Genomic DNA, 11,464 nt, shown 5'->3' with positions numbered 1-11,464 from the left:
CAATTTTATATGTTGATATATATCAATTAAAAAAATTAAAATGTAGAAAGCTATTTTTTGTTCATATTTTGTTCTTAATATATCTCTTTTTTTTTAAGATTTTATTTATTTATTTTACAGAGAGAGAGAGAGAGAGATCACAAGTAGGTAGAGAGGCAGGCAGAGAGAGAGGGGCTCCTCACTGAGCAAAGAGCCCCATACGGGACTCAATCCCAGGACCCTGATATCATGACCTGAGCTGAAGGTGGAGGCTTAATCCACTGAGCCACCTAGGTGCCCTTAATATATCTCTTTATCCAATTTTCCTTTATACAATTCAGTCTAGGCCTGGAGTATTAGTTCTAGGTTGATGATTCCTAATGTCCACAGTCTTTTTATCTTTTCCCAACTTCTCATCTCTCCCAAACTCTCATTTCTAACTTGGTATTTCCCAAATTCTAAAAACTGTCATATTGCTGCCATTATTTTCCATATTCTGCCTATTATACCTGCACCATTATTTAACACTTCTTTAAAATAACTAACTAAAAATAAATTTAGCTTTATCTTGTACAATAATATCCAAGGAATAATGAATACTTTGATGTGCTGGTTTTAATTTATCTAATAGGAATGAAAATAAATAGAAAACTACTGAAATTTGAAAAAAAAAATTCTTCTTGGGGCACCTGGCTGGCTGGCTCAGTCCGTAGAGCGTGCGAGTCTTGATCTCTGGGTTTGAGCCCCATATTGGGTGTAGATTAAAAATAAAATCTTTAAAAAAAAAACCATAAAATGTTCTTCAGATTGCTAGCAACATCTCTTCTATCATCCACTGCACTTTCTGAAAGTCTGTTCTTTCAACCCAGGTATTAACCACTGCTTCCAATTCAGCGTTCTTCCCTCAAAATCCCTTACCCCACTAGCTTTGCTCTATCAAAGTGATCATTTCCCCAGTCCCAGGAGTTCTAAAATTGGGCTTCTCGGATGCCCCATTCAGCTCCTTCATTCCCCACCTAAGGATGTTCTTCCAGCTCCGTCTTGCAAACTGTCCCTTGCCCTCCATTCTCCCAGACACTTTTTTATCCTCCTTGGTGATTGCTTCCTGAGGATCAGAATCTTGCTTTAATGCCCATCTCTCTGAACCAGCATCATTTGTGGTTGACTCATTGCCCTTTGCATTATTTAAACACGTTTCCTGCCCTACCCTATCTTCTGTTCTGCAGACAATCATACTGTGTGTGACCTTGGCACTTTTCCTCTTCACCCTGCTCATCCAAACTTTACCTGTCCTTTTAGGCTCACTTTCTAGAAAGCCTTCTTAGATGATTCCTACAACCCCCCTTACTGCTATAGCAACATCTGGTGTTGTCCCAGGTGTCTCATCCCCGAGTGGACTACAGGCTGCCTAAGGGCAGGCTTCAGTCTGAATGCTCCTGCATGGGTGTGTTCCCAAGCAAAAGGAAGCTCACTCAGTAGGCATTTCCAGACTTACCTCCAACTCCACCTCTCCCCAGTACCTGCCACAGCCACTCACCCCTCCCTGCACCACCACCTCCAACTCCCACCAACCACCGGCCAAGAGGGAAAAGAAACAGGTGTAAGAAAAGCAGAGCACACTGAACTATAAGCAGCCAGTTCTAGGATCATTAGTCTTTTAATATATTATTCTGAAAAGAAAGGAATTAAAAAAAAGTTCCTGACATCTCTTCTGATTTTTTTTTAAAATTTAAATAAATACCCCGCCCACCCCCCACCCGCTAAAATTTCCCTCCTTCCCCATCATCCCGCCCATCCCTGGTGCTACCCCCTCACCCCAGAGCTAAATAAGATGCCTGTTACACAGCAGGCCACACTCACTACCAAATTCTGGCTGTGGTAAAATACTGTAAATGAGTCTGCGGCCCTCAGCTCGCTGGGGCCCCTCCCTCCTCTTGCTTGGCTCCCCAATCCACACCAATCCCCATGGTCAGGGTTGGTGTGGCTGTGCCAGCTTCAGGCTTGGGGAGAGCGCCAACTTGGTTCCCTTGAATTGCCCACCACTGCCTACTCCCTGCCCAGGAATAGGTCAGAAGAGGCCAGAACTGCCCTCCCAACTAAAATAAATAACGAAATAAATACCCCCTCCCCACTCCTGGCTCTATAAAGAGCCCCTCTACCTCACACTCGCTAGCCCCGTCCTTCACCTGACCCGCCCCCCCTTCCTCCCTTCCCTTTCCTCCTCCCCCATGCCGACCTCCGGGATTGGCCTTTGCCCTCTCAGGAGGAGTCATCGGCCTCGCCCAGCATGGAGAGCCCCCAAGGGCCTCACTCCCAACCTCAAACCCTCCTCCCCAAATTTCAGGGGATGCGGGTGGGGCGGGGGGTGGGGGACATCCCCGATGGGCCTGGCAGACACCCCCGTCTGGGGGGGGCGGGGTTGTTAGGGTGCAAGGCTGGGGCTTCTCCCTGGCTTTCTCTCACCTGGTCCTTCAAGTGTCCCTCTTTCAAGGCAAGTCTCCCGGAGAGCCGGGCACCCCCGCCCCGCTCCCCAGTCCGGTGCCCGGGCCTCCCGGCCTCCTCAGATGGCAGTGTCCCAGAGGACGGTGTGCTGCCGGCGGCAGGGCGGGGTGCCGGACTTGCGGGGCTCCGGCCCGCGCCGCCAGCTGGGGAGGATGGGCATGCTTTCCTGCTTGCAGAGGCCTCGGTCGGGGCGGTGGCGGGCCTTGATCTCCTTGCACACGCAGCGCTTGCGCTCGATCACCTCTAGCAGCTTGCCGTCGCGCTCGCGGGCGGGCGGAGGCGGCAGCGGCAGCGGCAGCGGCAGCGCGGGCTGGGTCTGTGCCCCTTCCTCCCGCCCGCCGGCCCGCGACGAGGAGAGGAAGGCGAAAGGAGGGGGAGGTCAAGGACCTCAGAGCGACCAGGCCCTGTCCCCCACCGCAAAGACCAATGTCTTCCCCCAGAAGCAAGTCCTCTCTTGCCCCCCAAGGCCTGTGTCTTCTCCCCCTGGCTGGGAGTGTGTGTTCCGGTGGGGGGGGGGACAGGGACAGAAACCCACCTCTTGCACCTAGTGGGTGCCCTAGTGCCAGCCTGGACCCGTCAAACCCTAAGGAATGGGCACCCCTTTAAAGAACTGTCTTCCCAGTAGAACGCACTTTTCGAATTGGTACCCCCATTTTCTAAATGCACGAAGGCCCATGGCAAGCTAGTGGCGGCAGCTGTCTGGCTGTCCCCATGGAATACAGCTCCTCCCAGGATCAACCCCAGCCCCACCCCAGGGTGCCTACTGGGCTGTGCCAGCCCCCGCCCCAACCCCGCTCCAAGGTGGCCTCCTACTTTTCTTTCCACACCCAGACCTTCTTCCCCACCTGCTCCTTCACAAATCAAGAAAACCCAACGTGGTCTTCCCCTCACCTGGCTTGGGGCATCCCTAGGCTGGCTGCAGGGTCGGGGGGTGTGGAGCGCGGCCTGCCGGACTCCAGATGTGGAGGCCGAGCGCCCCAGGCGGTAGCCTCCTGTGAAGTCTGAGGTGGACAGATGGTAAGTGACAAGGATATAGGGGCCTCCAGGTTCCCCTCCTAAAGCCCCCTCCCGGCTACCCCTGCCTCAGCAGGGGAAGCAAGGGGATGGCGACGTCGTGTCAGAATGGAGAGCCCAGGACATGGACCCTGGGAGACCTCTCCCCTTCCAGCCCCATCTCTGTAAGGGCCCCGGGTGGCGTGTCACCTCCATTGCGGTGGCAAGCAGGAAACGTCTGGCAGGGTACAGGTAGCGCTGTGCGACTCCCTCCTCGGTCCCCTCCGTGGTGGATCCTGGCCAGCAGGCCCTCTGCCCCCTGACTCCTCACTGGAATCCCTGATGCCGTGGGGCCTCGCTCCTCACGCTCCACCTTGCCTGGACCCTCGGCACTGCCATTCCAGGCCCGGCCACCATCCTCGACCTCTGCTGGGATAACAAGGAGAGCTTAGTGCCTGCCCATGGGAAGGGTCTTGCTGTCCCCCTAGCTACACCCACTGCAACACGCGTGGACCAGAAATGACTGCCCTTTTGCAAATCACAGCAGAGAAGGGAGAGAACCTATTTTACACTCCTGCCCCCCGCCACACACAGGAGGGACCCCAATACTGCCACTTTCCTTTCCACCCACCGGTGCCATCCCTGGCCTGAGACAAGTATTTGCTACCACCAAACCCTTTTCTGTGGTCACAGGGGTCTCCCCTACCCCAGCTTCAGCTCCACAGCCTCTCCCGCCTGAGAGGGCCGCAGTGACCACCCTCTGAAACACAGAGGGGGGAGATTCCCAAATCCTGAGCCGGGAAGGGGGGGGGGTTGGGGGAAGGGCTGCTAGGGAACTAAGCTCAGCTCCGAGAGGAGGCCTGGCACAGCATTGCGTTGCCAGGCAACGGTAGGGGCCTCCCTCTCCTCTCCCTCCTGTCTGGATGGGTTGCCATGGCAACAGCTGGGAGGCAGCTGTGTTTAGCTCCTAGTGTGCGTGCATGCACACACACACACACCCCTGCAGCCTAGCAAAGGGAAGGGCAGGGAGTAGAGCCGGACGGGGCAGGAGGTGGTTACCCTTGGGGCCAGATTCTAGCCTCTCCCCATTGTAGATCTTCCTGCCCGTCCAGCAGGCACACGGGGACCCTGGCCCCTCAGCCTGCTGCGTGCCCTTATTCTCCAGTCTCCTTGAAAACTTCCCACTTCAGGACAATGGGTTGTAGCTTCCAGACAAGCCCTCCAATGCTTCCTCGAGATCATCACAAGCATCCCCAGTTCCTCCACCCCCAAATTCCCGCCCCTCACTCACTGTCCAGCTCTTTTGCTTTTCTCCCTCCATACAGGACCTTCCTCTGCAGAGCCCAGCCTGCCCCAAATGTCGTGGTGCCCATCTCCTCTTCCTCCTCCTCTGGTGTCCCTGCACTGGCGATGACATGCGCGCAGGAGATGCTGGCAAAGGCACCCCCGTCGGTCCCTTGCTCCTGCAGCTGGATCTTGACCATGGGGGATGGGGCCCCCATTCCACAGCCCTTATTCAGCACCCCCCCGGCCTTGAGGCTCTCATAGGCAGGGGGTCTCTTGAGCCCAGCTGCTGCAGCCGGGTAGGTCCATAGGGGAGTCAGGGGGCCCGCAGTCGGGTCCGGAAGGCTGTGTGGGGAGGCCAGGCAGCCCCGATGGTGGAGGACCCCAGCTGCCGCGCCCATGGCCCCGCTGTGGGGGCTGGACTTCCCAGGCACTGGGGGCCTCGAGCTGGTGCACAGCATTCCATGGAGGACCGAGATCTCCTTCTCCGTCTTTGGTTCCCCAACACCTAGGGGTGGACCAGCTGGCAGGACAGAATGCGTGGTCACCTTGACTGCCGAGTACACCATGGTGTAAGACACAGCCTTGTCCTTGGGGGGGCCAGGGAGCAAGGCGGCCGGGGCAGGAGGGGCTGCCGGCACCCCTGCCGCCTTGGGGCAGATCATGCTGTGGGAGTTGGGGAGCTCCCGCTCCCCCCGGGGCTGGCCAGAGCCCTGGGGTGGCAACGGTGTTGAGTGGCTCCGGGCCCGGCCCGAGGGTCCCAGCAGCAGCAGGTTGGCAGCAGGAGGCGGAGGCGGTGGGGGAGGCGTCTCCCGCTCCCGGGCAGGCACTTGGGGAGCTGGGGTGGAGCCCGTTGGCTCCTTCGAGTGGCAGAGGACCGGTAGCCTCGAGACCCCATCGCCAGGGGTTCGGGAAGCAGCCTTGGCTTGGGGGAAGGCCAGGAGCGGAGGACGGTGCTGGAGGAGGTTGGGGAAGGGCGGGGGGATTTCACAAGGAGTGGTCTTGGTAGGTGTCCCATCCCTCCTGCTTGGGAGGGCTGATGCTGGCCGGCGGTGGGCGTGGGGCTGCAGGGCGGGGGGCTGGTGTGGCAAGGAGCTTGCGGTCAATGGGGGGGCCCCGTTGGGCCGGCCTTCTCCTGCCTCCTCGGGCAGCGGGTACTTCATCTCCTCATATATGGCCTCGCTCTCCTCGGAGTCCGAGTCAGCGCCCGCTGGAGGGGTTGGGCCCCTTCCCCCAAGAGGGGGTCCAGTCAGGCCCCCTCCACTTCGTCCTCCTCCCCTGAAGACATCCCCCACCATCTCAATGTACACGGGCTCCTCTTCCTGGGCACCCACCTCAGGGTCCCCAGCTATGCAGGACCCCCTACTGAGGCGCTGAAGGGGCAGATTCCCCCCACGAGGAGAGGGGGCTGGGGGACAGGACTCATCGAAGGAGACCGAGAGCTGGGTGTTCGGGCTTCTCCGGGGCTTCTGTGGCGGAACCTTCCGGCTGGACTCTCGGCCCTCTGGGGTTGGCTTCTGCGAGCCTGGCCAGAACGGGAAGGAGAAAAATAAACCGGGCTCTTCGTGGGGATAGGAGACGGGCAGACCCCTTCCGATCTCTTAACTCAGCTGCAAGGGCATATCTGTGTCTGTTATTTTCCCCACACCCCTCAACTTAAAGCACGGTGGTGGGTTCCCTTTCTACCAGCCTGCTCTCAGGCCTTCTGATGGAACTCCCCAGAATCCGCAGCTCCCACCGTGAATTCTGTCCCGCCCTCGTGTCCCTTCAAGGCCACCCCTTCCCCTGGAATGGACTTTTCGGGGAGCTTCCCCTGCCCTTGAATGGTTCATCTCAGGCCCTTCCAAAAAGAAACCACCCCCCCACCACTCCCACTGAGAATGGAACCTTCCATTTCCTTAGTTCTTCCCTGAATGAACCCTCCCCAGTAGGCCTCTCTAGGCCTGGAATGGATCATCCCAGCTCCTGGGGAGGGTTGGGGGTGTCTCACCTGCTTTCTTGCTGGGAGGCATCTCTACCCCCGACCCTGCCATGCTGAGCTTGGTGCTGGGATGTCTCCGGGGCTTGGCAGGGGGTCTTCGGGCACTGCTGTCCTCTGTGAGACCCCCGCCTCCCCCCCCAGGTCCACCCCCAACACTGTCCATGCTGCCCACTGAATGGCAGGAGAGTGAACGTGGGGCCATGGCGCTGCGGCAGGGGTGGGGGGTGTGCTCCTGGGAGGCTGGCATCGTCATGAAGCCCATCCTGAGGGAGCGGCGGAGCGAGGCGATGTCCCGCACCCGGACCCCAGGCCCCGGGCCGGCCCCGGACCCTGCGGGGCCTGCAGGAGCCACCTCCTTACTGGAGCTGGGGAGAGAAGGCTAGGATGGAACAGAGGCTGGGCCTTGGGCCTGGGCCTCCCCCTCCTCTACCCTCAGAGAGGTGCGCAGCCCTGTGCCTTCCCAGGGGGAGGAGGAGGAGGAGGAAGGGGCCTGGGGTGGGGATGGGAGGCTGCCTGAAGGACAGCGAAGTAGAAACTTCTGGCAGAATCCTTAGGCTTTAGAACAGACAAGGAAATCGGGGAGGCACAGCAAGTAGGGATGAGGGAAGGGGTAAGTATGTGTGCAGAGGAGCATCCCTGGAGCTGTCTGATCCCAGCCTGGGCATATCTGGCACAGGGCCCTTGTGTGGATGGCTTCATGCATAGGTAGAGAGACGCAAACAGGCAGCACAGCCCCGCTGGGCGCAGACACCTGCCGCCAGGGCTCTGCTCCTCACGCTCACCAGCCCACACCTGGCCTCTGGCCTCCCAGCATGCCGGCTCCCGCGGCCTCCGCTCCCACACCGACCCGCGCCTCCCTTCCCCGCCGAGGGCTGTACAGCCGCATCGCCAGAGCGGCCTCCTCCTGCTGATCCTTTTCCTCCCTTCCTCTGGCTCTGCCTCTCCCTTGGTGCCGGTGCCATCCTTTCTCTGTCACCCTCCCAGGCTCACCCCCATTCCCTCTCACTGCCCCTGAGCTTCTGTGCGAGAGAAGGGAGGGGCGGCTGGCAGGGGAGAGGGGAGAGCCACTGCGGGGTGGGCTCTCATTAAGGCCCTGTCTACTAACCCTTCATTAGGGAGACATCACTGCAGTCATAGCTCTGATTAATCTAATTAACAACAAGAATTAAACTCCACAGTTTCGAGGAGGGAGAAGGGAGCAGGGAGGCGGCTCTGACTCAGGCTCCAGGAGGCTGTGCTGTCAATGGGAGTGAAGAGAGAGGGGAGCAAGCGGAGAGAGGCCAGGATCCAGGTCCCTGGGACAGCAAGGAGAGGCCAAGCAGGGAGAGGTCCCCGGGCCTGGCTCCCCGGCAGGGCCCAGCCTTCACGACTCCCACCACGACACTCACATGCACACACACAACCCTGTCCCTTGGCCACTCGCCTCCTCCAGCAGCGGAGCTGGGGAGAGGGCCAAACGGATCTTCTCTGGTACCCCGCGAGTGACCCTGTCCCTGGACCAGGAGGGCAGTGGGGCCTGCCCCTTCCAAGGTCAGGTGACAGGGGAGCCTGGAACCAACCCCATACTGACAGAAAGGAGAAGACTACAGGCCAGAGGTGAGTCAGGAAGGAATGACTCGGGCTTCCAGGGGTGGGGAAGAGCCAACAGGGTGCTCCTGAGCTGGAAGGCTGCCCCACCACCCCAAGAGGCCAGGACAAGGGCTGGAACCAGGGGCCAGGAGCAGGGTGGGGACAGGGTGTATGCAATCCAGCAATTCTGTACTGAGCACACACTCTCAGATCAGACTCCTGACCAGGCTGCTGGACCCAGGAAGGGCAGAGGGATGTGGTCCAGCCACCAAGGAAGCGGAGGTGGGACAGCCCTCGGGGCAGATATCTGGGACCACGGCCTTACCTCCTCTTGGCCTCCTCCTCCTTGTGCTGCCTCCACTCCAGCTTGGTTTTTCGGTAGAGGAGGTTCATGTCGTGGGGCAGGAGGTGGGGGCTGGGGGGCCCTGCTCAGCGCCACCAGGCCCGGGGGGCGGCCCTCCCTGGGTCCCGGATCCACTTGGTGGGGGAGAGGGGAAGGAAAAAAAGAAAGATGTGGGGTGGGTGGGGGCCAGGAATGAATGAGAAAGAGAAAGAGAGAGAGAAAGGAGTGGAGATGTGACTTGGGTCCTCAGAGAGTGGAAAACAGATGGAGGCAGAGAAAACCCAACACCGCCTCTAGGACCCACAGACAGACAGACAGACACAGGATATGTGTACAGAGTCATACACCCTGACAAAGGTGTTCAGAGCCACAAATACACCTCCCGGAGAGATCAGCTCGACACAGATTCCCATCCTGTAAATACACCCAGATCTACCACACAGACAGGCCCCGCAAATACACAGCAGCCCCACAGCCACACAAATACACGTTCAGATACACAAACCACCAGGCCACAGACCCGTATCTACACACAGAGGACCAGACACAGATCAGATGGGTAAACACAACCTAGGAACAGGCAGACACACACAGACATAAACACCCCCGACACACCCACAGCACACCCAGACCTCCAGACACACACACACACCGGCTATGGGGAGCTGGACATACCTACAGACAAGGAGTTCTGCTACGGCCTACTTGCGTACATTGTACCCCGCTGGGGAAGGGGGAGATGGTCAGAATCCCCACCCCCTCTCGGGCCCTGACGCTGGGGATGTCATGAGGGCAGGGTGAGGATTCTGGCAAAGGGGTGGGGGGCACTGGGAGTTGGGCATCTACAATACTACCCAACCATCCATTTCCATTCCCTGCGGGCAGTTCTCCCTTCCAGTCCTCTGCCTGGGCCCCGGGCCTCCGTCCACCCCTATGCCTGCGTCCCGGCCCCTCAGTGACAGTCTCCACCTCCCTCGATGATGGCCCAGATCCCCTTCTTCCTCCTCCAGGATCTGGGAGGCTCCCGGCTTCCCTATTCCAGTCTCTGCCCTCAATCCCACCCGGGGGTTCTCCCGTCTGGCCCCATAGCTACCTTCTGAGCTGCGGCCTCCAGACCTGCTCTGGTTTCCCTCCCCCCAAACACACTCTCCTTTCCGCCGTCGGCCTCACCTCTCCTCCTAGGCGCCCCTCCTCACTGCCGTCCTCTCCCTTCCCTGTTTGTTCCAAACCTGGCGGCTTCATCCCCCTCTCCATCCAGGGCCCCAGGTTCCCGGGCACCCCTCCCCTTCTCCTTGTCCTGCTACCCTGGGTTTCTCCGTCTCTCGCCCCGCCAATCCTCACTACTCCCTGTCCCCCCTACCCCACCTCCCCGCACCAAGGCTCCCCAATTTCCACATCACCGTACCTGGCCTGCCGGGCGCCGGCCCCCCCATGCCGGGCTCCGCCCGGAGCAGGAGGAGGGAGGAGGAGAGACAGAGAGAGACCGGGGGGAGCCGAGCTGGGCCCTGCCGCAGAGACAGCCCCGCCTCCGGGTCCGCCCCCAGACCCGCCCCCGGCCCCAAACCCACCCTTCCACACCCTCCAAGGACGGAGTGGGAGCGGCCGCGCCGCGCTGCGCCGCCGGGTTGGGTTGGGAGGCGCGGGGGCCGCAGAGCCAGCCGAGCCAGCGGGGGGACTCGGAGAAAGGTCGTGGGGCGCGGGGGACCTGCCGCCGGCCCGCCCCCGCTTTGAGGCGGCCGCTCCTTGTCGCCCCTCGGCCTCTGCCCGGCCGGGCGGTGTTCGGTTCGGTGTCCGAGGCCCCGGGGGAGCGAAGCGGGGCGCAGCGCTTAGCGGCGCCCCCCAGTGGCAGCCCGGGACCTGCACCCCCGCGCGTACCCCGTGTGCGCCTGGCGCTCTCCGGGTGCGCACCCCGCGTCCGGCCGGGGCGAGGCTGCGGCTGCGGGGCCCCGAGTGCAGTGAGGCGGCGAGGCCGGCAGGGGGTGCCGCTTTCCGGGCGGAGGGGCTCGGAGAGTCGTGAGCCCTACCATCCGAGTCTCTGCCCAGCAGGGGGCGTGTTCCCCTGGCTGCGCCCCATCTTCCTGCAGCCCCCCAGGTGCGGGGAGGGCGCCAGAGCTGGCTCTTCTGCAGCTAGTCGCGTATCCCTGGAGCCTCCCTGGTGCCCGGACCTTGTTTCATGGCCCGGGCTCCAAGGCTTAACGCCAGTCCGCCCCAGCGGCTCGAGTCATCCTCCCATTAACCTTTGACTCCGCGGCGGCGCCCACCAGGTCCTGGGTGCCCCGGGGATCGGCCTCTGACTGGGACCACCGCGGCAACGGCCCCGGGTGTGGTCGAGGCGGCCGCTAAGGGTCGCGACCTCGCACCCCCCTCCTCAATGCCCCTTCACCTTTGTCATTAGTTCCGAGAAGTCCTCCCTCGGAAATCCCTTTGCCGAACATCAGCTGCGAGAGGAGCTGGGTTTTACCCTTAGGTGGCTGAAAAATGGATCCCCCACCCCTAATCCCCCGAACGTTACTTTACGTTACTTTACATGGCAAATCTCTGCAGATGTGCTGTGTGGCTTTGGGTAAATCACACCACCTCTCTGAGAGATGCTTCATCTCATACCTACCTCCATGAAGTTGTTGGGGGGCAGCAAAGGAATACAACGAGATTTGTAAGCTGTAAAATACATTAAAGAGCTATTATTAGCCCCAGGAGAGAGAACACATTAAAATACACAACATCCCTTTCACATTCACACCTTAGTGTGAATGAATTTTTATTTATTCATTCAATAAACATTTCTGCAGAGACCAGCAACGTCCCAGGGCCTG

General features: G+C 59.8%; 1 protein-coding gene across 6 annotated transcripts; it reads right to left on the bottom strand.

Moving 5' to 3' along the window:
• Positions 1-1,747: 1,747 nt before the first annotated feature.
• On the bottom strand, positions 1,748-10,123 carry NYAP1 (neuronal tyrosine phosphorylated phosphoinositide-3-kinase adaptor 1). Of its 6 annotated transcripts, none has more exons than XM_044233138.1 (7): positions 10,057-10,123; positions 8,634-8,785; positions 6,749-7,104; positions 4,766-6,283; positions 3,685-3,903; positions 3,373-3,482; positions 1,748-2,797 (listed from the first exon to the last, which is right to left on the bottom strand). In XM_044233138.1, exons 2-7 carry the CDS (start codon positions 8,699-8,701, stop codon positions 2,540-2,542), a joined length of 2,529 nt encoding a protein of 842 aa, XP_044089073.1. In that variant the 5' UTR covers positions 8,702-8,785; positions 10,057-10,123; the 3' UTR covers positions 1,748-2,539. The 6 variants fall into 6 exon arrangements, with proteins under 6 accessions (XP_044089073.1, XP_044089076.1, XP_044089074.1 ...); XM_044233141.1 differs by having other exon boundaries at positions 3,685-3,900; XM_044233139.1 differs by lacking the exon at positions 10,057-10,123 and adding an exon at positions 9,327-10,036.
• Between the last annotated feature and the right edge of the window lie 1,341 nt (positions 10,124-11,464).

This window comes from Neovison vison, chromosome 14 (assembly GCF_020171115.1).
Source record: "Neovison vison isolate M4711 chromosome 14, ASM_NN_V1, whole genome shotgun sequence".
Lineage (NCBI taxonomy): Eukaryota > Metazoa > Chordata > Mammalia > Carnivora > Mustelidae > Neogale > Neogale vison.
The sequence above is the reverse complement of the archived record's forward strand: the minus strand, read 5'-3'. Positions and strand labels throughout refer to the sequence as shown.

Bases quoted from the DNA above. Each gene is read 5' to 3' on its own strand.
- NYAP1 (XM_044233138.1), bottom strand. From the start codon at position 8,701: ATGAACCTCCTCTACCGAAAAACCAAGCTGGAGTGGAGGCAGCACAAG. The intron at 6,284-6,748 runs GTGAGACACCCC...CGTTCTGGCCAG, and splicing joins GCCTCCCAGCAAGAAAGCAG to GCTCGCAGAAGCCAACCCCA. The intron at 3,904-4,765 runs GTGAGTGAGGGG...TTGTTATCCCAG, and splicing joins AAAAGCAAAAGAGCTGGACA to CAGAGGTCGAGGATGGTGGC.